Consider the following 25337-nt stretch of genomic DNA (forward strand, 5'->3'; position numbering starts at 1 on the left):
AGCAGCCTGTCCTAGTGGGACTTGTCGGTCTTATGTGGAAGTGAGAGTGAGATGTCAATACAAACTAATTACCTCAACATGATAGGCCTGTAAGAAAAGTATGTACTCAGGGTTAAACTGCCTGAGGATGGTGAGTCAAAGAGGAGTTAACATTAGAAGGTTGAGAAAGGAGACTGCCAAATGACTAAGCAAAGAAGAATATTCCAAATAGAGTTACATATTGAAGGGGCTGGCATTTTCAGAGAGCAGCCTGAAGTTTACTGGTACATGGGCAATGGAAGACGAGGCTCAAAGCTAAACTGGAGCGAGATAGCAGGGCCTTGATTTCTAACCAGAGAGTTTAGACCTTGTCCCGTAGGTTTGAGGTTCTGCTAACCTTGGTAGTTAGCATTAATTTGGGTTTTGGAAATTTGGGTAGCACTGTTAGAGCAGATTAGAGTGGGGAGAGGCTAGCATCAGAACATCTAGTAAGGAAGTTATTGCAGCAACCTAGGCAAGATGTGACAAAGGCCTAAACTAAGGCACTGATGACAGAGATAGAAAGGGGGTAGCGGATTCTAGAAACAGGCAGATGTGGTAGAGAGGTCTGATAGTGAGGGAAAAAAAGGAGCATGGGACTGACTCTATAGACTCTCACTTACTCAGCTGGTAGAAGTGGTTCTTGAAGCCACTTATTCATACCTTTCTATACAATGTCCACTTCTGTGAAACTAAGTCCCACCTCAGAACAGATGTAAGTGACCTTTGGCTCAGGGAATTTACCATGTACCATCCTCACCCTTGATTTTCTGATGCTACTGATGATGAAGAGACATTCTTCTCTTCTTTTGTTATTTGCAAGTGTGTTCAGTTTATCAGAAATATTTAAGAACACCAAAGAACTGAAGCATTTAGTACCCCAAACTGAAGTCTTCCCAGCACTGATGTTTATTCTTTTGTTTATTTAGGTCCTTCTCCCAGATTTAGAATTTTATATTAATCTTGGAGATTGGCCCTTGGAGCATCGAAAAGTCAATGAAACCCCTGGCCCTTCACCTATCATTTCATGGTGTGGTTCTCTGAATTCACGAGATGTTATCCTTCCAACATATGACATCACCCACTCCACGCTTGAAGCAATGAGGGGTGTTACAAATGATCTCCTCTCTATTCAGGGAAATACAGGTAAATTAAAGTTCATTCTCTAAGAAAAGCTTAGTGGTAAAAAAGGCAGAGGGAATGTTTCATCAGAGAGGGTAAAGGTATATATTTAAATGACTGGTGTTCTTATTTTCCAACCAAGAAAAAAAAAACAGTACCCTAAACTCTAAAGTGGTTTGTTTAGGATACTTCTAATCCGAAAAGTAGGTATCTGGGTTGGCCAAGCAGTGTCCAAACCTACAGTAACTGAGTGTCTTTGAGGTGTTACTTGTAAATACCATTTGAAATTATGTATTCTGAAGTTGTTATTTAACTTAATTCTGACTCCAGTGTCTTTATATTCCTGGATAAAGTGAAAGAGCATTTTGAAATACATAAAATTATATGCAGATGTAAGAGAATTGTGACAACAGTGTGACCCTGTTATGGACCTCCAACACTTTGTAAGGAATTTCCTCTTTCTGCCTTTCTTGATCCTTTATAACCTGAATTCCTATCCCCTTGTTTGATAACCTTAGATATATGGTGCAACATACCTTTTTATTAAACCAAATTCCATGAGTAGAAAAAATCCTTGTCTTTATAACCTCTATTTCTGTTTATTGTGCTTTAGTGGGCTTATTTAATGGATAAGACCAGAGACTTTTTATAAACTTTCTAAAGATAACATAAGATGAAACTGACTTTTTATTTGATAATAGTGAATTCCTGAAAATTCCACTAAAATACCAAAGAGATTGACTCCCTTCAACTTTTATGATTTATCCCATAGAACACTGACAGGTGTCAACTAATGACCTCTCTTTAGAATGATAGAACAGATTTAAATAAATTCTTCTAGAATATTTTTCCTCCCAGGAAAGAGGAGATATAAATATATATAGATAGTTGAGTTATACATATATATTTGTACTTAATTTAACAGCATATTAGAAAAAGTCTTCCCTGTATTCAAAAGTGATGTGCTCAAAATTCTGAACAACCTAATCATTAAAGGTGTGTGGGTGTTACTGGTCACCTTGTCTTAGAACAAAAGCCTAATGCACTTTTTATTGTGAAGCACTGAACTCAGAAAAAGCTAATGCCTTGATGCATGAGCTAAGTCATTGAATCTCTTTTTGCTTTGAACTTGATCCAGCTTTATTTTGGATATCTCCTTCTGTCATACAATAAAAACTCCAATATTTGAACTCTAATAAGTAAACAAATGGGTGAAATTAGAGCATTCTCATATGATATAGCAAATAAAACTGTTTTTAAAAGTCTAATCTTGAAACTATGTCAAGTCAAATTGAGACTCGATCCCATATTTTTTGTAAATATCATCTACTTTAGAAGATGAATAGTTGATAAAAAAGCTGTAGCATCTTTAATGACAGTGGTAGATTAAACCTGATTGTACTTACTTTATAAAAATATCAAGTTCATAATCATATTTTTTTATGGCCTCAAACTTCTAGGGCCTTCTTGGATCAATAAAACAGAGAAAGCTTTCTTCAGAGGTAGAGATAGCCGAGAGGAGAGACTCCAGTTGGTGCAGCTGTCCAAAGAAAATCCACAGCTCCTAGATGCAGGAATTACAGGATATTTCTTTTTCCAAGAGAAAGAAAATGAGCTTGGAAAAGCTAAATTGATAGGTTTCTTTGATTTCTTTAAGGTATGCATTTATGTCTTCCTGTATGGATATGAAATGATAAACTTGTGTCAAAAATCTACCAAATAACTGCGCTTGGCAGATGTCATCTATGTTATGAACTGACAAACTTTCTCATCAGGCATAGGGACTTATAAATCCACTGTGGTTTCCTTTTCCTTTCTAGTTTTTATTAACTCGGTCTATATTTAATACATAAAATATAGTAAAAGGATTAACCAGGGGTTTTGGTACATTTATTTGTGTTTCTCTTTTTTTTTTCTTTTGTATTTGTTTTAATGAACTGGGAATATAAATGTCTTTTACATAAAATTATCTTAAATGCCTTTTGTAACTAGAAAAACTATATATTCCATGTAAGTAAAATAGGAGCTAGAATTAGGGTTCAACTCCTGCCTCTTGTCTTGCCCATGCCGCTAACTGTGGGACCCCCGTCTTGTAGTGCCTCTCGACAAGTGTGATGCCTGCCTGACTCCTTCAGAGCCTTGTCCTGAGGCACAGAGGAGAAAGACATGTGAACGATGTGACAAAATCTGAGTAGCTAGGAAACTTCTTGGTACCAATTACTTAAGAAAAAATTAATTACTAAATCTGTGAGTATATCCTGTTCCTTTCAATGTGGTATAATGAAATGAACATGGGATATGAACTCAAAGAAGAGAGGTTGGTAAATTTCTCTGATCACCAGTTTTACCATTTGTAAAAAAAAAAAAAAAAAAAAAGGAAGGCATGATAATACCTGCTTCCCATTATTATAATCAATCGAAGTTTAGTTCCTGTGAAAAGTGATTTTGAAATGTACATCAAAGTTTATCCAGCAAATATGTAAACAGAATATGTCCTGAGTTGCCAGCATCACCCTAGTCTTTAAACTTCTCCAGGTTTCTGTTTCCTCAACTCCAAAACTGAACAGTGGAGATCGTGCCTTCCTTTTTCGTACTTACATAGGTGAAAGGAACAAGTGAAATAATGTATAAGTGAAAGTATAAATTGGTATCAATATTGAGCCTTCATAAATGTAGAACTTTTGAAAAGTTTTCCTAGCTGGTTATGGAAATTCAAATTCCCCATTGCATATAATTGAAATAGATATTACTATTTCCTAAAATTATTTATCATCATATCCTTAAACAGGTCTTAAAATTGACATGCTAAAGACTGCTTATGATTTTAATACAAAGATAAAAAGTGAGTTAATGAAATAAAAATGTAAAACTTTAAAACACTGAAGTTGGAAATGGAAATTCCTTTATATTTAGTAGCATAGTGTTGATGAGAAACCAAAGCGCAGCAAATGACTGCTAACATTTGTGTTTGTCTGCTTGTTTTAATCTTTTAGTACAAATATCAAGTGAATGTGGATGGGACTGTGGCTGCTTATAGGTACCCGTATCTCATGCTGGGTGACAGTTTGGTTCTGAAGCAGGACTCGCCATATTATGAACATTTCTATATGGCACTAAAGCCTTGGAAGCATTATGTTCCAATTAAAAGAAATCTAAGTGATTTGCTAGAGAAACTTAAGTGGGCCAAGGTATGCTTTCTGCAATTTAATTTCTTTAAGCAATAACAAACTTGCCAGTATTATTTACATGAGTTCCACCATAGCACAATTTAATTTGACATGAGTTAGTCAAAAGGAATATCATTTCTGAAATTTTTGTTCCCTTGAAAAATATCTAAAGAATCAACATCAGGATCATTTTATATACTCCCTATCAATGTTTTTGAGGGTTTTGAGGAGATTTGAAGTCCAGTGTTATGTGGAATATAGATTTTTTCCTAAGGAATCACTATTTGTTCATATACACATAAGCAAAGGCACACCATAAAGGCACACATCATAAAGGCACACATCATAAAGGCACACATTATAAAGACTGAAAAGACCACAGTTAAGGTGCTTTATGCACAAGAAAACATTTAGGCAACTGTGGCACTCTTTCCTTTTCCTCAGTTAGAAAAAAGACACAAGTTTTATAATGAGTGCATGCTAGACAACATCCCAAGCGTCACAAGTTTCCCATAAAATAAGAATTCTTTTTTTAAAAGGAAAGTATTAAAAAGCTGTTTGTTTTTTTATGAAGCTGTAAAAGTTTACCTCCCTGTTATAAGACTTTTCTCTATTTTTAAGTTTCTGAAAAGCAGTATTTGGTTATGGCAATAACTGGGTGCCTAAGGCAGAGTCATTTTTTTGACCTGTATAAAACAAAATCAGAATTGCTTGCAAATGGCTTTTCCTATGGGCAGCATGGCAGAATATTACTATTTTCCAAAAGTATAATTAGCAACACTGGCTGTTCTTGGTGCTAGAGGAACAGCCTGTGGTTACTAATGACTGCATTTTTTATTACAATGAGATAGTCTTTCATAGATACCATTTTAGAACAACTTTTTGGCTCTGAATGCATATTATAATAGAGTACTTAAGAGGTGTCATAACATGAAAAATGATTCATTTTTTCTGGTTTGTATTTTAATATCAAGCAGAGTGGCCCAAGTGGGTGAACAGATGTTGAGCCCCAAACTTCCTGGGTAGCTAGGAAAATACCAAACCAAGGTAGTCACAGCAGAGGTTGCATGTGGGGTGCTGCCCTGGGGCAGGTGGGGGATGTTTTGGGCCCAAGAATAGGGTCCAAACATGTATGATCATTTTTCTTAAACAGATGTCTAGGAAAGTACTTTGTCTATTTCCATAGCTTCCTTCAATTATATTTTCATCATTTCATCTCCCATGCTTGTCCACATTCAACCCATATCTGTCCTACCTCACACTCACCCTTAGATTTATTTGTGAGTCACAGGAGTAATTTTCCTTCATTGTTTCTTCTTAAACCTTTCAGGAAAACGATGAAGAAGCCAAGAAGATCGCAAAAGAAGGACAGTTTACTGCTAGGGACCTGCTGCAGCCGCACCGGCTTTACTGCTACTATTACAGAGTCCTACAGGTTAGTTCAGACTCCTCGTCTGGGTCCAGCATCCTCAGACCACATGCTCGGCCTGCGTGCCTTGCTTGGTGAGGAGGTCAGAGTCAGCCTATGGAACCCTTGGCCAAGCCAAGGCACCAGCCTGCGGAAAGACAGGAATAATGCCAAGTCCCCTGTGGCCACCACATCCTTACCTTCATTCCGTATTATGAAAAGCAATGCTTAGAGTCTTTGCAGACACAGATTTAAATCTCCTCCCATTTTGTCAGTGCTGTCTTTTATCAAAGGCCTTATGAATTTCTTAGTTTAGGTGTTTTCTGAACCTTGGAGAACAATATCTTTCCTAATCGGGAATATAAGAAGACTGGATTAGAGATCATTAATATCTTTTCTGCTCAAAACATCCACCTCTTTGTTCTCCTTTCTACTTAAGATTCATGCTTTTGCCATCACAATGCAGGCTGGGAAGCAAATATTTAGCTTGTATAAAATAAATGAAATACATTTATAATAATTTATAATATGCAATTATGTAATATATGATTATAATAATTTTAACTGAAGTGCAGGTGCTTATTGGGAATCTAAGGATTGATTCTTTGCACAACTATACTGTATTTTACTCAGTAAAATCTAGCCAGGAAAAAATAAATAAATTGTATTTTTGTTTTTAATATAAGCTTATTTTTCTATAGGCAGAAAAAAGTAGATTCCCTCAGATGCCTATGGATATTATGCTCTCCTAGAAAAATTAAAATGATAAATTACCCCATTTACTAAAAGCAGCCTTTCCCTTAAATGAATTCTGTCCCCTCTGCTGATGTAGCTATAATTTAAGTAGCTACATATGTATCTCCCCCTAAAATATTAACTAGACCCATGTATTATGCCAATATTTTGTTGGATTTGGTCCAATACCAGGAACATACAACTAAATGTACATGGAACCACTGAACTGAAAATCCAATTTATAGGAATATTTTAGTAAGTGACCAAAGTAAAGGGACATTTCCCAGGCCTGTCACTATTTACATAATGTGTGTGACTACAGAACTAGAGGGAAGGATATATGAGACCACCAACTTCATTTTGAGATTCTCAACATCTTTATTTGCTGATTTGAATGTTCAACAAAGTTCATTATACATTAACAAGGGGAGGAGAATGCCAAGTGGTACTGTTGTTTTGAGTAGGGAAACTTGGCTGGACATTCCTTTTATAGAGGCTTCCTACGTACATATAAAATTGTGGATCAGGATCCCTTGTTAGATTGTGAAATATTATACTAGTGCCTATGATCACTGAAGTTAAAATGTAACTTCAGGCTAAGAATAAACCAGACCTTTGGTTTTAGTCTGAAGATACACAGCAGCTAGAAATGATGGTATGAGTGGAGTGGGGAGGATTCAAGGGAATAAAATATGGACTAATCTTTCAGTTGTCTTCAAACATATTTCAGAAATATGCTGAGCGCCAGTCCAGCAAACCCACAATACGTGATGGAATGGAACTTGTTCCTCAGCCAGATGATGACATGTCCATCTGCCACTGCCACAGGAAAAAATCTTTAAGAGAAGAGCTTTAAGCCAGCCCAGATTCAGACTCTTGTGTATGCAGGCAACATCCTCAGTGGAATCATTCAGATAGAATGTAAGCTGTGAAGAGCACAGTTTAAAAGACTTTATCCAGTGGACTGGTTCTCTTGGTGGCTTTATATAATGTGGATGGATGGAGCAATATTAGAGCAAGTATTACCAAATATCTTCAAATATTAATGTGTTTTAAGTAAAAACTGCTATTACCAACATCACAGTTTCTCTAAAAAACTTGGGAATCAGACTACACAGAGAGGCTTGCCTAAGTGTAGTTTGCCTAAATCCCTCTCTGTGAAACTATTTACATCATATTTATTGGTTTGTTTCTATCCTTTATTCACTTCCCCTTTCCTCTTCTAATTATGAAGAAAGATATTTGTTTGGGCAGAGTTTTCCCCCCTCATTGCATAATTTCTCCTACAAGTTGGTTTTGACATTCAGTAGTAGCAAGTGCCTTTTAGAAGGTCTGATAAAAAAAATCAAGGAAGAAGATGACTCTGTTCTTAAAGGTAGCTTGGAGACTATGGAGGGAATTTTTTTTTTTTATGTTTACTCCTGTTTAACCAAGTTTTACCAAGGCCTGAGACAAAACTAAGAAGAAATATTCCTTGAGCTAGTAATTCCCAACCTATCTGGGTTGTATACCCATCAAGGACAACATAGTTATTAAAATAGATGAGAACATCCTTTGAGTACCATTCATTGTCTGTATATTGGATAGACAGAAGGTGGGTATCTTTAATTCTTTGTAATCTTTAAAAGTGATACTTGAAAACCTCTGCCACCAGCTGCAGGAAACCTGGTCTCTTGAGAACTCATAATAAGCTGACGACAGAGGCAAGCATCCATTCCTCACTCTACCCCTCCTCTGTTTTACTGGATTGCATTACTAACATAAAAACTTTGGAAATTTCCTTTGCCTTTTAGGACAGGGTCAAGACTTAAGACTTATAGCCTAGAAATTCATTACACACTCCCTGTAACACCACCAAGATTCAGCTCACTAAATCACACACTCCAAAAATGACAGCTATCCATGCTCCCAATCTAAATATATTTACTCCCTCAGTTAAAATATTTACTTAATTTGGAAAACAATGTAGCCACTTTAAAGTAGTCATATCTGCTCTTCTTTGAAGATCAATAAGAGCACATAACATTTTTGAACCAGACAAAAGCAAAACTATATTTATGAACAGTGTAATCAAAGCCAAGTGTCCCTGGAAAATTAATAGCCTTCAATTGTTCAAAACCACATGTACACAAGTATAAAATAAAGGGTGAGCTGTACTGAGACCGTCTTCTGGTGACTCCATGTCCTACATATATTGTACATGGAGTTTGGGCTTGTCAAAACCAAGATTATGGAAAGAAAGTTTGCTCTTATTCACACCTCTCTGCCCTCCAACCCCAGGTCCTTCCTGATGGCTACTTGAATTTCGTTAGAAACATCTTAAATTTTAAAATTTTTATCGCTTGCTGCCAGATATTCCTAATAGTTAAAAGCAAGTTGAGACAAACCAGGCAGCTTCTGGTGTGGAACAGGCAGGATGAGCTTAAAAAATTAAGTGGAGACTCTTGAGAAATTCCACAGGAAAAGAGCAGCCTTAATCTAGATAATCCACCATCTCACTAACTCAGTCACAGCCTTTAAAAGGAGTTAGTTCTACATGGCTTTCTGGTTTGCTGACATGAATATAACTTAGTAAAACTTGGATTCCTAGAATCCTGATTCTTTTCCTTCCAGTTCACATATTACCTATATGTTACATTAGTCATTTTTAGTACTTCAAGTTTCACTTAAGATATCTGATATCGAAAAGGAGAGGAGGGATGTAAGGATATGAAAGTGAATATAATAACTACATTTGTCTAAGTAAGCTATCAACCTGTTTGTTGCAGCATTATTTTATTAATAAATGTTGGAAATCTTGAAAAGCCATCCTGAGGGAATCGGCTAAATAGAAATTGATACATCAAGGAGAACAGTACAACCTTAAAGGGGATGAAGCCGCTCTGAATGTGCTGGCATGAAAGATTTCCATGACAGTGTTCAGTGAACAGAACCAGTTACAGGACAACATATACAATGTGAAACATTTATGTAAAAAACAAAAATATATCCATGTGCTTGAAAGTTTGGAAGGAGTGAGATATCTGAGGTGGGATTGGAGTGAAGGGAATTTTTATGTTTTGATTTATACCTATCATATTTAAAATAGTTTTACTGTAAATATGAATCAAATTGTAAACCAAAGAGAAATGCTAACCTAAGGAAAGACAATAAATGCACAACAAATATACATAGGACAAGAAAATGGATATTTACATTTTCCATTATGCTGTTTTTAAATCTATGTCTAGAATTTTATATCATGGGACATACTATGTATATTTTTTAAATAAATTAAATTTTCTAAATAAAATTTTGAAAAAGACAAATTTCATTTCAGGAAAGAGATTATAACCTTGATACTATAGCCTTGATGTTTCTATAATTGACTTGGTCTAATTTTAATTCTATTATGTCTTCATGAACAAAGGAACCCAAACTGCTGTCACTAGCACTTAGTTCCCAGTCGGTAGAAATCTAATATTAGAGGAAAAGACATGTGGGCTCAACACCATTATTTTCAGTTATTTCAGGTGAAAATAACAATAAGTGCAGTATCTTAGTTCAGGTTGCCATTATAACACCCAGTCTCTGGGTGGCTTAAACAGCAAATATTTATTTCTGACAGTTCTGGAGCTCTGGGGATCTTGCAGTTCTTCAAGATGAGTGCCAGCATATCCACTGTCTGGTGGGAGCCCACTTCCTTATTTGCAGACTGATTCCGTCATTGTATTCTCACATGGCAGAGAACAGAGAGAGGAAGCAAGCTCTCTCCTGTCTCTTGTTACAAGAATACTAATCCCATCACTTGGACTCTACCCTTATGTTCTAATTACCTCCCAATGGCCTCATCTCCAAATACCGTCACATAGGGACTAGGGCTTCAACATACTAACTTGTGGATGGTGATGGGGGTGGTATTGGGAGAGAGAACATTCAGTCCATAGCAGGCAGGGGGAGGACAAATGCTCCCCTGGCATACTATGGCCAAAGTTAGAAGAAATATAAATATCTTGTTTGGAGGGGAAGAAAATCATCCTTGTGGTTATGTTTGAGTTCAAATAGTTTGAAGCCAAAATTGCCAAACCTTAGAGTTAAAAATCCCTCTTTTAGGCACAGAACCATAGTTTACCCCTTCCCAATTACTGCTGCTCCCACCCCATGTCAGCCTCTTGTGGAGCCTGAGGTTCCAGACACTGAGATCAAATTTAAGTGTCTTGTAAGCCAAGTTCTGTCTGGAGAGCTGTGTAGGAGAGGAAGCTCAGCACTAACTTCACTGATAACCAACAATGCAACATTTGATAGACATAGGAAAGTAAAAGATTGGGGTTTGCTTATTCTATAGGAAGAAATAGCATATCCTGAAAGTGGGTAGGAGGGGTGAGGAGGTAGTGTGTGTACAGGGGATAAGACAGCCAGACGTGAGGAGATGAGGACAAGACAGTTACAGAAAGAACTATTTTTGAGAGCTACCTATTGTGTTCACCCCCAACAGGGTGTATATTCTTCAATAAAATTCTGATGCAAACCACTTGGATTTAGTGTCAGACTCCCCAGGTTCTGGGGATCACTGCTCCAGAAGACTGACCTTACCGACACCAGCTGCAAGTGAGGTCCCCAGGCTTCCCACCCTTCTGTCTGACTACAAATCCAGGGGTCCTGTGACCCACCCTCAGGTTCAGTTATTCATCTGAACAACTTACAGAAGACAGGAAAATATAATAACTGTTACGGTTTTATTATAAAGGATACCATGTTCTGGAAGGGAGAGCAGAGCTTCCATGCCCTCTCCTGGCGAGTCACAGCATATCATCCTCTGGGTACATCAATGTGCTCACCAACAAGGAAGCGCCACTGAGCTTTGTTGTCCAGAGTTTTTATTGTCCATTACATAGGCACAATTGATTAAATCACTGGCTGTGAGTGAACCCCATCTTCAGCCCTTCTCCCCTCCCTGGAGTTTGGATGCTGAAAGTCCCAATCCTCTAGTCCTGTACATGGTCTTTCGGTGAGAAGGTCCCATTCTGAAGCTATCTAGCAGCCCACCCTGAGTACTCATTGGCATAAAAAGGTACTTCCACCACTCAGGAAATTCTAAGGATTTTTGAAACTCTGTACCATGAACCAGAGACAAAAGACTGGGTATAATAGCACAATACTTCGAAAGCCTGAGAACTGAGGGCCATGAGGTTTGATGCAAGGGAATGAAGTAGCAAGATCACCTTCACTCCAGAAGGTTTGGGACAAATACCTGAGCTTTACAGCTAAGAGATGCATTAAACAAATCCCATGCAATTTAATTCAGAGAGTGTGGTAAGGAGATATTTTAAATACACTGAGAGTAAGTCTCTCTGTGGTTTCTGAGGGTTATCACCCACACTTTTGATGAACTAGTGGGCAGCAAGAAGTACAATGCTTCAGCTGACAATGAACCAGCCAAAGAAACATGAAGGCTATTTCCCTTTCACCCCTCTAACATTCCTCTCCCCAAAAGAGTAACAGAACTTCCTGTTATGGCCTATGTCAATAGTACCACTAGCACTGCAGCTAGGAGCAGGGAGCTGCAGTACAAATAGCTGAGTTCAAATAGTTCCTGAGTCCTGTAAGGAAAATGGCTCATCTCCTGCCCCGTGTTCTTATCATTTACAATCAGGGTCATACATCAAGTGATTCCCTGATTTTGAATAGTTTTTGGTAACATGGAGACTTGCAAAGAGGGAGAATATTATAACAAGGTTCTAATTGGTTGCCTCAATGAAGTTTTCTGTTCTCTCCTAGTAACTCCAGAACTTACGTTAAGTGTGAGATACAATTTAGATTTACATAGTTATCCCATCTGAGACCAAATAGTAACATAAAGGAACCTTTAAAGTGCAAGTGACCAACAGCAGGGGTGCTCCAGGGACAACTTCCTTGAGAGCAACTTCCCAGGAACAAAGTGCCCAGTTCAGTGGTGAGCGGGAGCCTGATCCTACTGGCTTTCCAGTTACACTCTGAAACATCACATCGGAACTTTAAAACTGTCTGTGGTGAGAGAACTTTTCAGCACCAGAAATTGGCAGATGCAACAAATCAGGGTTTTATTATGTTTCTGAGAGTGACGTACCAGCACACCACTGCTAATGTTTCACAAGTCTTTATTGACAATTTTAAATTGTTCTACTGAAAAGGGAAAATCCTGTATCATTCAGGATACTAAGACAGAAATAAGGGAAATTCTAATCCACAGACCTAATACAGGGCCTCATCTGGATTTTTGTACACTCGTTCATTGCTACTAGCATTGTTAATCGGTAAGCTCCTTTTAAGAAAATAGCAAGGCAATCCTTAACAAAAGTCATGGCGGTGAGGAAAACAGTGTGCAAAGAATTAGCTAATGGAGGTAACTTCCCCTAGGTTCTTCAAACTGCTAAACCTCAAAACATGAGTATTGGTGTCTGGTTTGCGGCCCCTCTGCCTCCTTCTAGGCTACTGCAAGACTTTTGCCTTTGACTCATGCCTAATCTTCAAGAGCGACATTGTGGTTTTCTACTACATAAGATGTTTACAGAAGATCCCATGACCTAAACCTAACCAAGGAAGTGAAAGACCTATACCCTGAAAACTACAAGACACTCTTAAGAGAAATTAAAGAGGACACTAACAAATGGAAACTCATCCCATGCTCTTGGCTAGGAAGAATTAATATTGTCAAAATGGCCATCCTGCCTAAAGCAATCTATAGATTCAATGCAATCCCTATCAAAATACCATTAGCATTCTTCAACGGACTGGAACAAATAGTTTTAAAATTCATATGGAACCACAAAAGACCCTGAATAGCCAAAGCAATCCTGAGAAGGAAGAATAAAGTGGGGGTAGGGGGTGGGGATTTCACTCTTCAACTTTAAGCTCAACTACAAAGCCACAGTAATCAAGACAATTTGGTACTGGCACAAGAACAGACCCACAGACCAGTGGAACAGAATAGAGACTCCACACATTAACCCAAACATATATGGTCAATTAATATACGATCAAGGAGCCATGGACATACAATGGGGAAATGACAACCTCTTTAACAGCTGGTATTGGCAAACCTGGACAGCTACATGCAAGAGAATGAAACTGGATCACTGTCTAACCCCATACACAAAAGTAAACTTGAAATGGATCAAAGACCAGAATGTAAGTCATGAAATCATAAAACTCTTGGAAAAAAACAAAGGCAAAAATCTCTTTGACATAAACATGAGCAACTTCTTCATGAACATACCTCCCCGGGCAAGGGAAACAAAAGCAGAAATGAACAAGTGGGACTATATCAAGCTGAAAAACTTCTGTACAGCAAAGGACACTACCAATAGCACAAAAAGGCATCCTACAGTATGGGAGAATATATTCATAAATGACAGATCCAATACAGGGTTGACATCCAAAATATATAAAGAGCTCATGTACCTCAACAAACAAAAAGCAAATAATCAAATTAAAAAATGGGCACAGGATCTGAACAGACACTTCTCCAAAGAAGAAATTCAGATGGCCAACAGACACATGAAAAGATGCTCCACATCACTAATCATCAGAAAAATGCAAATTAAAACCACAGTGAGATATCACCTCACACCAGTTAGGATGGCCACCATCCAAAGACAAACAATAACAAATGTTGGCAAGGTTGTGGAGAAAGGGGAACCCTCCTACACTGCTGGTGGGAATGGAAATTAGTTCAACCATTGTGGAAATCAGTATGGCGGTTCCTCAAAAAACTCAAAATAGAAATACCATTTGACCCAGGAATTCCACTTCTAGGAATTTACCCTAAGAATGCAGCATCCCAGTTTGAAAAAGACAGATGCACTCCTATGTTTATCGCAGCACTATTTACAATAGCCAAGAAATAGAAGCAACCTAAGTGTCCTTCAGTAGACAAATGGATAAACAAGATGTGGTACATATACACAATGGACTATTATTCACCCATAAGAAGAAAACAAATCCTACCATTTGCAACAACATGGATGGAGCTAGAGGGTATTATGTTCAGTGAAATAAGCCAAGCAGAGAAAGACAAGTACCAAATGATTTCATTCATATGTGGAGTATGAGAACAAAGAGAAAACTGAAGGAACAAAACAGCAGCAGACTCACAGAACCCGAGAATGGACTAATAGTTACCAAAGGGAAAGGGACTGGGGAGGATTGGTGGGAAGGGTGATATAAGAGGTGAAAAAAGAAGGGGGCATTACTATTAGGAGACATAATATAATGGGGGAAACAGGGAAGGCAGTATAGCACAGAGAAGACAAGTAGTGGTTCTATAGCATCTTACTACGCTGATGGACAGTGACTGTAATGCGATATGTTGGGGGGACTTGGTGATAGGGGGAGTCTAGTAAACATAATGTTCCTCATGTAATTGTAGATAAATGATACCAAAAAAAAATTAAAAAAAGAAAAGATCCCTGGCTCACATCCAGGGGCAGTCCTGACCACTGCCCGAGTTTGTACTAGTGCCAAAACCATAGAGGAAAGAAATGGCATGTAACTCCTCTCCCTCCCTCTATGCTAAATACTCTTCCTCTTTCATACTAATCTGTTTCCTTATTTGTCTTTACATTATTTATAAAGACAAATATTTGCTAACTGGAAAGCAAGATTTCATAAATACAGAACTACGTATTGTGTAATAAGAAGGGGAAAAAAAAGAGAAAAAGGGAGGGCAGAATAACTGGACAGGGAACAGAGAGAAGAGAGGAAGGAGATTTCTATAAAACCACCCAGAAGTTCCCTGAGTTGTGTTTTCTACTAAACTGTTCCTAGGTTTAAGCAGGCGCATATAAATGAGTAAATAGAAAAACCTGACATTTTTTAGTCTAAATGATCCTTTGTGGTTACTATAAAAAGCATACTTTTTCTTTTGAAGAATTGAAAAATTGTTTTACATGTATTACAGCAATAAAAAAAAAAGTCTAAGCCTGTTTGAATTACTGAATTCTTCTGTGTCAGGGTAGAGGTGACATAATATATGCCGACTGTTAGGAAAGAGTATAAAACCTAAATGTGATTTATTCCCACCAGGATGTTTAAACATTTTAACAGTAAGGTATTAACAAAGGGCCACGTGGTGGAAGCTGCTCCTGCTGAGAGTGGGGGTGGGGGAATTGATAAGGGCCTGGCATACTTGTTTGAGTTTTTTTAAACCTCCCAATAAGATTAAGACAAATGTAAAGGAAAGATATAACTGGCTAAGGCAACGTTCTGAGAAGAATGTGAACCCTGTAGTACTCAGCCAATGAGGAACCAGGGGAGGGACTCGGGCACTAGGAAATAAATTGCACCAATCTCCCCAGGTGTGCCTGCCCACCAGACACCCTATTTTGCAGGATGGTAGTTAAAGCCTCGCTCTGCTGTTCTCTTTGTCTCCGTGTCCACTTATTGAATATGGACCAGTGAGTGTGTTTCTCACACGAAATAGTAACAATTTTTGTTTTTTTTATAATTCAGAGAGGCGCTTCATTAAAAATATATAGAGCTTATTTTTAAAGTAATATGTAAACAGGGTGTATACCAAAGATATTTTTGTTTCATTCTGTACATTTAGAAATATTTTTTCTGAAATATTTTTTGGCTGAGATTTGTGGTATTTTGACTACAATTTAAAAATTGTAATATATACACAAGTTTACCATTTTAACCATTTTTAAGTGTGCAACTCAGTGGCATTAAGTACATTCACAATGTGCAATTTTGTAGTTTTGAATTTAAATATTTTTACCCAGTTTATACTAGATTACAAATTAAGCACAATTGTTTCTATGATTGTATTTGCAGTTTATTATTTAGAGATACTGGGTATTTGTGCATCAAAGTAACTACATGAAAAGCAACTGTAACTCACCCCTCCTGCTTACTTTGATTACCATAATGATTTGAAATAACTCTGAAAGCTCAGTGAGTACAGAGTTTTTTGGAAAAGTTACTTGGATTTTTTTTTACCCCTAAAGTTTCATTTTTCTTACAAACTTGTATTACATGCCTGTGCAAATGGAAATAGCAGAACTGGGCAGTTTCTGACCAAGATTATTTTACACTGCAATTGTACACCACCTGAAGCATTGTAAAAGTGTGATATTTAGAATTAAGGCAAATCAAACTTGCTTTAGATCTACAGTATTTGTACGATTTAAGTTTATCTGAAAACCCATTTAAAAGATCGTCGATTTTCTCTTTAAAACTGATGGGGTTTTACCTAAGTAAAATGAGAGATGCTAACTCGATTTATGGTGGTAATTTAGCAACATATACAAACATCAAATCATTATGGCATACACCGGAAACAGTTTTATGTCAATTACACCTCAATTTAAAATAAATAAGTAAATAATAAAACTGGTTTAGGCTATATCAGCTAAAGGGCTTGAATGAAGATAAAGCATTAGACTGCAGGCACTTGTCACTCTGATCCTGGGGCAAGACCTGGCGAATAGCTATAAAGATCGGGTTTTTAAATTTACAAATTAACATACTTAAACATTAAAGGTTTCATATACTTCTCAACATCTTTAAACTCCTTGGTTTAAGTGGCCGGGCTTTATTGTATTGAGCCCAAATTCTCAGAAAATCACTTTGGTTTCCCTTCCAAAACGCTTTGCCTCAAACCTATTGACAACCGCAGTGAGGACTTGTTAAAAAACAAATCCAACCCTGCTCACATTCCCTCATCTGGACCCTGAAGGACCGGGTTTCGAGGACTGGTCGGGGCTAAGAGGCGGAGCCAAGAGACGGGGCCCAGAGACAGCGCTAATCGGGCGGGGCCGGGGCCGGTCAGAACGGAATTGACGTTACGTCATTTCCGTCTGCGGCGTTACCGAGGAAACGAGCGGAGCCCGGGACAGCGGCGATAGGCAGGTGAAGGGCATAATGTCCCCACCCTCTTAACCGGGACCCATCCAGATCCGCCAGCCTCTGTGGCGGAAGGCCCGTTGCAGGCCTCTAATGGCTCCGGGGTGGCGTGTCGCGCTCGGTGCAACCGCCTGAAGGACGTTTTGCATCTCTGATGCACCCACGAGGCCTCCGGTTTCAGTCCTGCCCCAGGCTAACCCCCAGCCCGCGCTTCCTCCGCTTGCTGTCGGCGCCCTCGCGGGGCCCTGGCTGCAGCGCGCTCACCGCCCTCCCTGCTCGCTCACGGTGCCCCACTCCGCGCGCCTCTGCGAAGAGGCCATTTCGTCCACTTTCAGGCCGAGGGGGAATTCTTGACCGGACCCACATTTTTTTCTGGGTTCTTTTTCTGTTCGACCCCTGAAGTGGTTTTCCGTCTTTTCATTACTTAGAGATGGGAAAGGGAAAAACGTTTTTAACGAGTGTGTTAGTAGTCGTTGCACCCTCCGTATATTGGACCCCAGGAACAAAGGAAAGCGAAATTACAGAACTATTAAATGTCACGAACACATTTGTTTGTGCGCTAAAACTTAAGGGGAACAAATGGGAAGTATACTTTCCCATCCAGCAAGTTAATTGTATATTCTTCTCCAACTTTTAAAAGTAGTGGGACTGAGAATGCAAACTTAGGATATTTTTCTCATGAAGCCTAAAAGTAGGCCAGTGGAGCCGTGAGCTATTGTTAATAAAACAAAAATTACCATTTGGAGATAGGTTTTTTAAAAATGTTTTATTTCTGATTCTGCAAGTGGAACCTGTGTGTAGTAAATTTCTTCATTACTTGAGCAGTAGTTTGACAGTACTTTTTATTATCTTACAATTTTTGAAGTGTTTTCACATTGACTCTCCAGCAGCATTTGACATAATTGAGCACATTTTCTTTCTTGAAATATGTGGATCTTCATCATACCTTAGTGATGTGAGTAGCTCGTTTCTGACTTAGTTAATTTTGAATACTGGAAGATATTTGTTGATATTTTGTGCTATTCATAATGTATTGTTAACATACACAACATTTTTAAGTTTATTAATAATAATACACATTAACATTTTAAGTATTAGCATCAAAATGCATTAACATTTTTACCGATCTCTTAAATCTAAACCAATTAAATAATAAATTAAGCCCTGATATGTAGTGTTTTTCAATTTTATAATGTAGATACTCCCACCATGGCCAGTTTCAGGGTACCAGCCTGGCCTCAGGAATTGGAAAGAAATGTGCAGTAATGCACCATAATATAGTGTTTCCACCATGCAGATATCAAGTAGATTTCATACAGAGACCAGTAGTTCTCAACCATGGGTGATTTTGCTCAGGGGACAGTTGGTAATGTCTGGGGACATTTTTGGTTGTCACAACTGTGCTACTGTCTTCTGGTGGGTAGAGTCCAGGGATTCTGCTAAACATCCCCATGCATAGGATGGCCCCCACAACAAAGAATCCAGCCAAAAATACCACTAATGCCACTGAAATAAATAGGATCTCAAGAAATAAATAAAAGTAAAATATAGTGTAGGGGAGGAAAGAACTTTTCCTTTAGGCTCTTATGTTCTATCACTGCTAGTTAAACTGACAAAAGACACATTAACAGAAGGTAAGGCAAACAAATTTTATTTGATGTGAATATTTCGATTTCATGTGCACATGGAGTTCTCACAGAAAAGGAACTGAAAACTGAAAGAGGAGGTTAGACTCAGGGGCTTATATACTATTTTCTAAAAAGGTGATAAATTTGTGGGGTAGTGACAAGATAAAGGAAAAGGAGTTTGGGCTTCCAGAGGTGGTAAATTGTGGGACTATATGGGGGAACCTAATGGAAGAGAAGAGTTATTTTAGTGAGGTTTGTTTGTTTAGACCTTCCTAAGTGCCAAGATTTTCCCTTTGGTATGGAGAAGGAGGGGGAATCATCTTCACAAAAGGAAATTTATGTCCTGCTTTTAGGTAGATGGGTGAGGGTAGAGAGCTTTTTCTGCATCTGTTGTTTCTTGTTAGCTTTCAGCTCCAAATAACCCTTATGCCAAACTGGCATATTTGGGGACTGGCATATTTGGGGGTGGTATATTTTGATCCCCTGCAATAGGAAAATAATTGGTGGGTGATAAGTTTTAGAATTTCTTACCTTTATTTTATTTAATTGTAAATTTAAATGATTTAATGTTTAGTAATGGCTGTGATTAAAAACAAGCTCACAAAATTCTTGAAATTTTAAAATTTTGGCTACACTGAATACAAGCCAGCCAGAGTACACTGTCCAAACCACCATAGTCAATTTCCCACATAATCATAGTATGAATCCTGCCTACCTCTTTATCTTCTATTCGTCTGCCTCTTCTTTAAGCTCCAGTGATACTGTTTTCTTTTTTTTAGCCACTTAAACCCACCAAGTTCCTTATCAAGCTGTTTTTTTATCTTCTGTTCCCAGTGCTTGGAACCCTCTTCTACAATTTCCTATAGTTTCCTCTTTGCATCATGAAAAGTCATGTTTCCCTACCAGAGAGGCCTTCCCTGTGCTAAAATACCCCTGATCATTCTTTATCCCATTACTATGTTTTATCATCTCCATTGCACATGCACTTCTTTTGGTGTTTACCTCCATTTTTAAATAACACGTTATCCTGCCTGTTCTTGATTTCTTTTAAATTTAGCTATTATCCAATAACTTCCAACAAACAAACCTCTTACATCAAATCACCACAATGCACATATATATGTACATATACTCATCCTCTCCTGTCATCTTAAAAAAATATCCTGCCATAACACTAAGTGATTTTCAAACTTTAATTGCATACAGTATAAGACAAAGTTATTCCAAAGTAATTAAATATCCAGGGTATAATCCAAATTCATATTATCATGGGTAGTGTTATCATAAAGTATATAATTACGGGGTATTACATACATTTTGTACCATACATTGTGGTAGGATTAATATTTGCATAATTGTGGTTGTATAATTATTCATGGCTGAGCCATAGCAATAGCTTAGGGCTTTGTTTTGTTTTCTTTGCCTCCTTCACAGTAATACTTAAAAAACACAAGTCAGATCTTGTTACTCCGTTGGTGTAATCCTCCAGATGGGAGGTGTCAAACTCCCATCACACTTAAAATTCTAACTCTTTGTGATGAAGGCTCTACGCGATTGGTGATCCCACTGCCTCTCCGCTTTTGTCTCCGATCACTCTTTTCTTCTTTGGTTGGCTAGTCACGCTGGCCTTCTTCCTGCTCCAACTTCCTGTCTCAGTGCCCTCACAATTGCTGTTCTATCTGCATAGAAAGCTCTTCAGGTATGTGAATAGCTTCGTCCACTTCAGTCAGGTTCCTGCTTAAACAATAATGAACTGACATATAGAATGTTTAGCTTTTTTGTCACTTATTGTATAATTTCTCCAATAATTTATTGAAAACACTTTTTAAATGCTGGGTAATATTAATGAAATGTTAAAATCTGCCTCTCATCCCCAATCCCTATCCCCCATCTCTACTAAGCCCAGTCCAAACAAGGAAACTGACAACAGCAAGAACTGAAGCAAGATTAAGATCCTTAAAAATGGTGTCTGATGTATGTACAGGGTATCAGGTTTTGGTATGTAGATGACAGTTTCTGGAATGTTAAGCAGATGCTCTTAACAATACAGGAAATCAGCTGGATGTTAACTCCTGAGCCTGATCCCAAGACTAAACTTTAGAGCAATTCTCTGTAGTGAGGAAACTTTTTAAAATTTATTTCCAGTGTGTTATAGACTATTACTTTTGTAAAGTAAAATAAAAATAAATTACTAAATAAAGGAAAAAAACAACAAAGATATAAAAACTGTAAATCCACTGATGGTATGTTTGTGTACCACAACAATGTCAAATTGCAACAAAAATTTCTAACTACTCTCAATTTCTTTATCACATCTGGTAACATTCAATTCAAAGACTGGCGTAGTTCTGTGAACCACACTGAAACAGCACAAGTTTTGGAGATCCAGCTAAGGAGATCCACCTAACTCCTTATGCCCTACCTCTTCCCCACCCGGTTGCTGCTAACTTTTCAAGTCAAGCATGCAATGAATTGTTCTGCTGATGACAAACTAATTTTTAAAAAGCCCTTATTATTCAAAAAATAGATGTTCGTTGTAGGAGAAGGGAAAAATAAACATATTTTTTATTCCTCTTTAATTCTATCACCACTTTAATATTTGTGTTTATTCATACATAGTTATGCACACACACAAATTTGAATAAGGGAGCGAGAAGGTAACAAATAGCTTATTACAGATAACTGTTTAATAAACTTTAAAAATTTAACGTTATGAAACATTTTCCATGTCAATATGTACATTTGCAGCATCACTTTTAATATTCTCACAGGATTCTATTGTATGAATGCATCATAATTTATTTAACCTATCTCCAGTCAGTCAGGCAATATTGGTCAACTACTCTTTTGCTAGAAGTCGGGATATAGCAATAAACAAGAAAGAGTGTCCCCTGAGGAAACTTACATCATAGGGGGACAAGATAGATAGCAAATATGTTCAACAAATACATAATATTGATTTGGCAGCATTTAACTACCTTTAGTTTTTATCACATGAGAAGTGGGAAGTATGTGTGCAGCAAGCCTGGGTGAAATTATTCAAATTAAAGTGCCCAAAAAACTGGTTCAGACATGTTCATACAGTCAATTAAAAAGGATTTTTGAAATCCAGTTTAAGATTTTTACCTTCAAACTTGAGAATGTATTTGAGAAAATTAGGCAGTTTTCATGAGCATTAATGCTATCCTTTGCTGTTCTACACACACACACACACACACACACACACACACACACACATATGCATGTACATGATTTTATACCTTAAAAAAAATGCCAAGTATTGATAACAGATAAAAATCACAATTTAATTATTGGAAAGGATATTAAAAGACCCACCACAATGGTCTTAATGTCCAATTTATATTTAGATTTTCAAGTTTGTAAAATCTAGAAATTAAGCAGTATTTATAGGTATAAACTGATTAATTTTTATGACAATATGGCAGTGTCAAAATTTTAATGTGCATACTCTTTTTAATTCCTTTTCTAAAAGTCTATCCATCAAAAACAGTTCTATATGTACCCACATATATGTAAAAGGATAGTCATCTTGTAATTTTAACAGCAAAAATAGAGAAACAATCCAAATGTCCAGTAATAGAGTCAATAAATATATCCAGACTTAGAAATACTGTGGGATTATAAAAAGAATTAGGGAGACCTATATTAACATGCAAGTCTCCAGCACATTATTGTTAAGAAAACAAAGTGTGCATAGTTCTGTTACATAAATGTAAACAAACCTGTATGTGTATAACAATATAATATTGCATGCATGTATATACATTAAAAATTTTAAGTATATAAGAAAAGAGGAGACTAAAGATGGCGGCGTGAGAGGTGAGACAGAGAATTCCTCCCAAAACCACATATACTGTGAAAATGTAGTTAATACAACTAGCCTTAAAACAGCAACGGGAAGGAAGGCTGCACCACACTGCATACAGACCTCACGAACAGAGCAGACCTCAAGAAACAGGGTAACATATGAAAGCCTTGATCTAGCGGGGCCCAAGCCCTTTCCTCATCCCAGCTTACCAGCTGGAGGAAAAGAAATGGAGCAGTGGGGGGTGGGGGTTGGGGGGAAGCCTAAGACAGCTGAACAGCAAGCCCTGGAGGTCTGCTTTGGCGCACAAACCTACATCGTGTGGTGCTCTGGACGTTGGTGGGGTTTGGGAGCTGGGACAGGCGGAGTGCTGGAGAGACTGATATTCTGGCCATTTGTGGAGGTCCACATCCAGCTACTCTGGGACAAAGGAAAGGCAAGTGGTCTGACAGGCTACCTAGCAGCGAGAAGGCTGCTGAAGCAGCGGGGTTTGTACAGAGCTTGCTACATGGGAGAAGGGACAGGTGGACAAGGGTGTTCGGGCACACTCTGCCCAGCAGGTTGGGAATGTTGAGGAGCTTCGGGTGCTCCATCCTCCTGGCTGCCTACTCAGCTCCAAGGCCCCCCATTGTGACATGCAGACTACTGCACCTTCCTCCAGCCTGCTGGCACCTGCTCACAAACCAGCAGTAACTGCACTGGCATTAGGCAAACCAGAGGGAGGTCCAGCCTACAACAACTAGAGATGCCAAGCACAGAGGCTTGCACCTGTGTGCTCAGCCCACTGGCTCTGAGAATACTGGAGACAGACACTGCAGCCAGGAATCAGGAAACAGTTCTTTCCTGACCCCAGGCACCAGTGTCATGCCCCTACAACCCCCAACCTCACTCTAGGGGCTGAACAGTTCCAGACACTAGAGCTTCTGGGCACTAGAGGGCACCATATAGAATTATGAAACATCAAAGGAACCTGGTTCAGACCAAAATCTCACAAACCCTAGAAAAGGGGCTAAATGAAACAACTCACCAATCTTCCTGAAAGAGAGTTTAAAATAAAAATCATAAACATGATCATGGAGATACAGAAAAATATTCAAGAACTCAGGGATGAATTTAAGACTGAGATTCAATCATTAAGAAATTCCACATCTGAAATGAAACATACAATGGAAGGATTTAAAAGTAGATTAGATGTAGTAGAAGAGACAGTAAATGGAATAGAAATTATAGAAGAGGAATACAAAGAAGCTGAGGCACAGAGAGAAAAAAGGATTTCTAAGAATGAAAAACTATTGAGAGAACTGGGGGACCAATCCAAGTGGAACAATATCTGCATTATAGGGATACCAGAAGAAGAAGAGAGAGAAAAAGGGATAGAAAGTGGTATTGAGGAGGTAATTGCTGAAAACTTCCCCAGTCTGGGGAAGGAGATAGTGTCTCAAGCCATGGAGGTGCACAGATCTCCCAACACAAGGAACCAAAGGAAGACAACACCAAGACATATAATTAAAATGGCAAAGATCAAGGATGAAGACAGATATTTAAAAGCAGCTAGAGAGAGATAAAAGATCACATAAAAAGTAAAAGCCATCAGGTTTTCATCAGATTGCTCAACAGAAACCTTACAGAATAGAAAGGAGTGGCATAATATATTTAATGCAATGAAGGAGAAGGGCCTTGAACCAAGAACACTCTATGCATCAAGCTTATCATTTAAATTTGAAGGAGGGATAAATCAATTTTCAGAGAAGCAAAAATTGAGAGAATTTACCTCCCACAAACAACCTCTACAGTGCATTTTGGAGGGACTGCTATAGATGGAAGTATTCCTAAAGCTAAATAGATGTCACCAGGGGAAATAAAACCACAGCAAAGTAGAACAATTAATTACTAAGCACATGCAAAATCAAATCAACTACTCCAAAGTCATTTAAGGGATAGACAGAGTATGGAATATGATACCTAACATATAAAGAATAGAAGGGAAGAAAAAGGAGGGAAAAAAAGAACCTTTATGTTGTAATTGTAATAGCATATGAAGTGAGTTAAGTTAGACTGTTAGATGGTAATGGAATTACTCTTGAGCCTTTGGTAACCACGAATCTGAAGCCTGCAGTGGCACAAAGTACATACCTATCGATAATCACCCTAAATGTAAATGGTCTGAATGCACCAATCAAAAGACATAGAGTCACTAAATGGATAAAAAAAACAAGACCCACCTATATGCTACCTTCAAGAGACTCACTTCAAACCCAAAGACAATACAGACTGAAAGTAAAGGGATGGAAAAATATATTTCAGACAACTAATAGGGAGAAAAAAGCAGGAGTTGCAGGACTTGTATCAGACAAAATAGACTTCAAAACAAAGAAAGTAAGAAGAGACAAATAAGGACATTACATAATGATAAAGGGGGCAGCCCAACAAGAGGATATAACTATTATAAATATCTATGCACCCAACACAGAAGCACCTACATATGTGAAACAAATACTAACAATTAAAGGGAAAAACAGAATGCAATGCATTCATTTTAGGAGACTTCAACACACCACTCACTCGAA

At 37.9% G+C, this 25337-nt stretch overlaps 2 protein-coding genes across 7 annotated transcripts in view; both read left to right on the forward strand.

The window, feature by feature from the left end:
• Positions 1-9742, forward strand: part of POGLUT3 (protein O-glucosyltransferase 3) — a 137229-nt gene extending 127487 nt beyond the window's left edge. For 5 of the 6 annotated variants that reach the window (XM_073239294.1, XM_073239297.1, XM_017656457.3 and 2 more), the window contains 5 exons: positions 948-1164; positions 2601-2797; positions 4134-4328; positions 5638-5742; positions 7181-9742. In XM_073239294.1, the coding sequence (XP_073095395.1) occupies positions 948-1164; positions 2601-2797; positions 4134-4328; positions 5638-5742; positions 7181-7306 (840 nt within the window). In that variant the 3' untranslated portion in view covers positions 7307-9742. The remainder of the gene's footprint in view (positions 1-947; positions 1165-2600; positions 2798-4133; positions 4329-5637; positions 5743-7180) is intronic. The other variant, XM_073239295.1, reaches the window with a different exon arrangement.
• An 8912-nt stretch (positions 9743-18654) lies between these two features.
• Positions 18655-25337, forward strand: part of C6H11orf65 (chromosome 6 C11orf65 homolog) — a 122207-nt gene continuing 115524 nt past the window's right edge. The window contains exon 1 of the mRNA XM_073240011.1: positions 18655-18682. Coding sequence (XP_073096112.1) covers positions 18655-18682 — 28 coding nt within the window. The remainder of the gene's footprint in view (positions 18683-25337) is intronic.

Source organism: Manis javanica, chromosome 6 (genome assembly GCF_040802235.1).
Source record: "Manis javanica isolate MJ-LG chromosome 6, MJ_LKY, whole genome shotgun sequence".
NCBI lineage: Eukaryota > Metazoa > Chordata > Mammalia > Pholidota > Manidae > Manis > Manis javanica.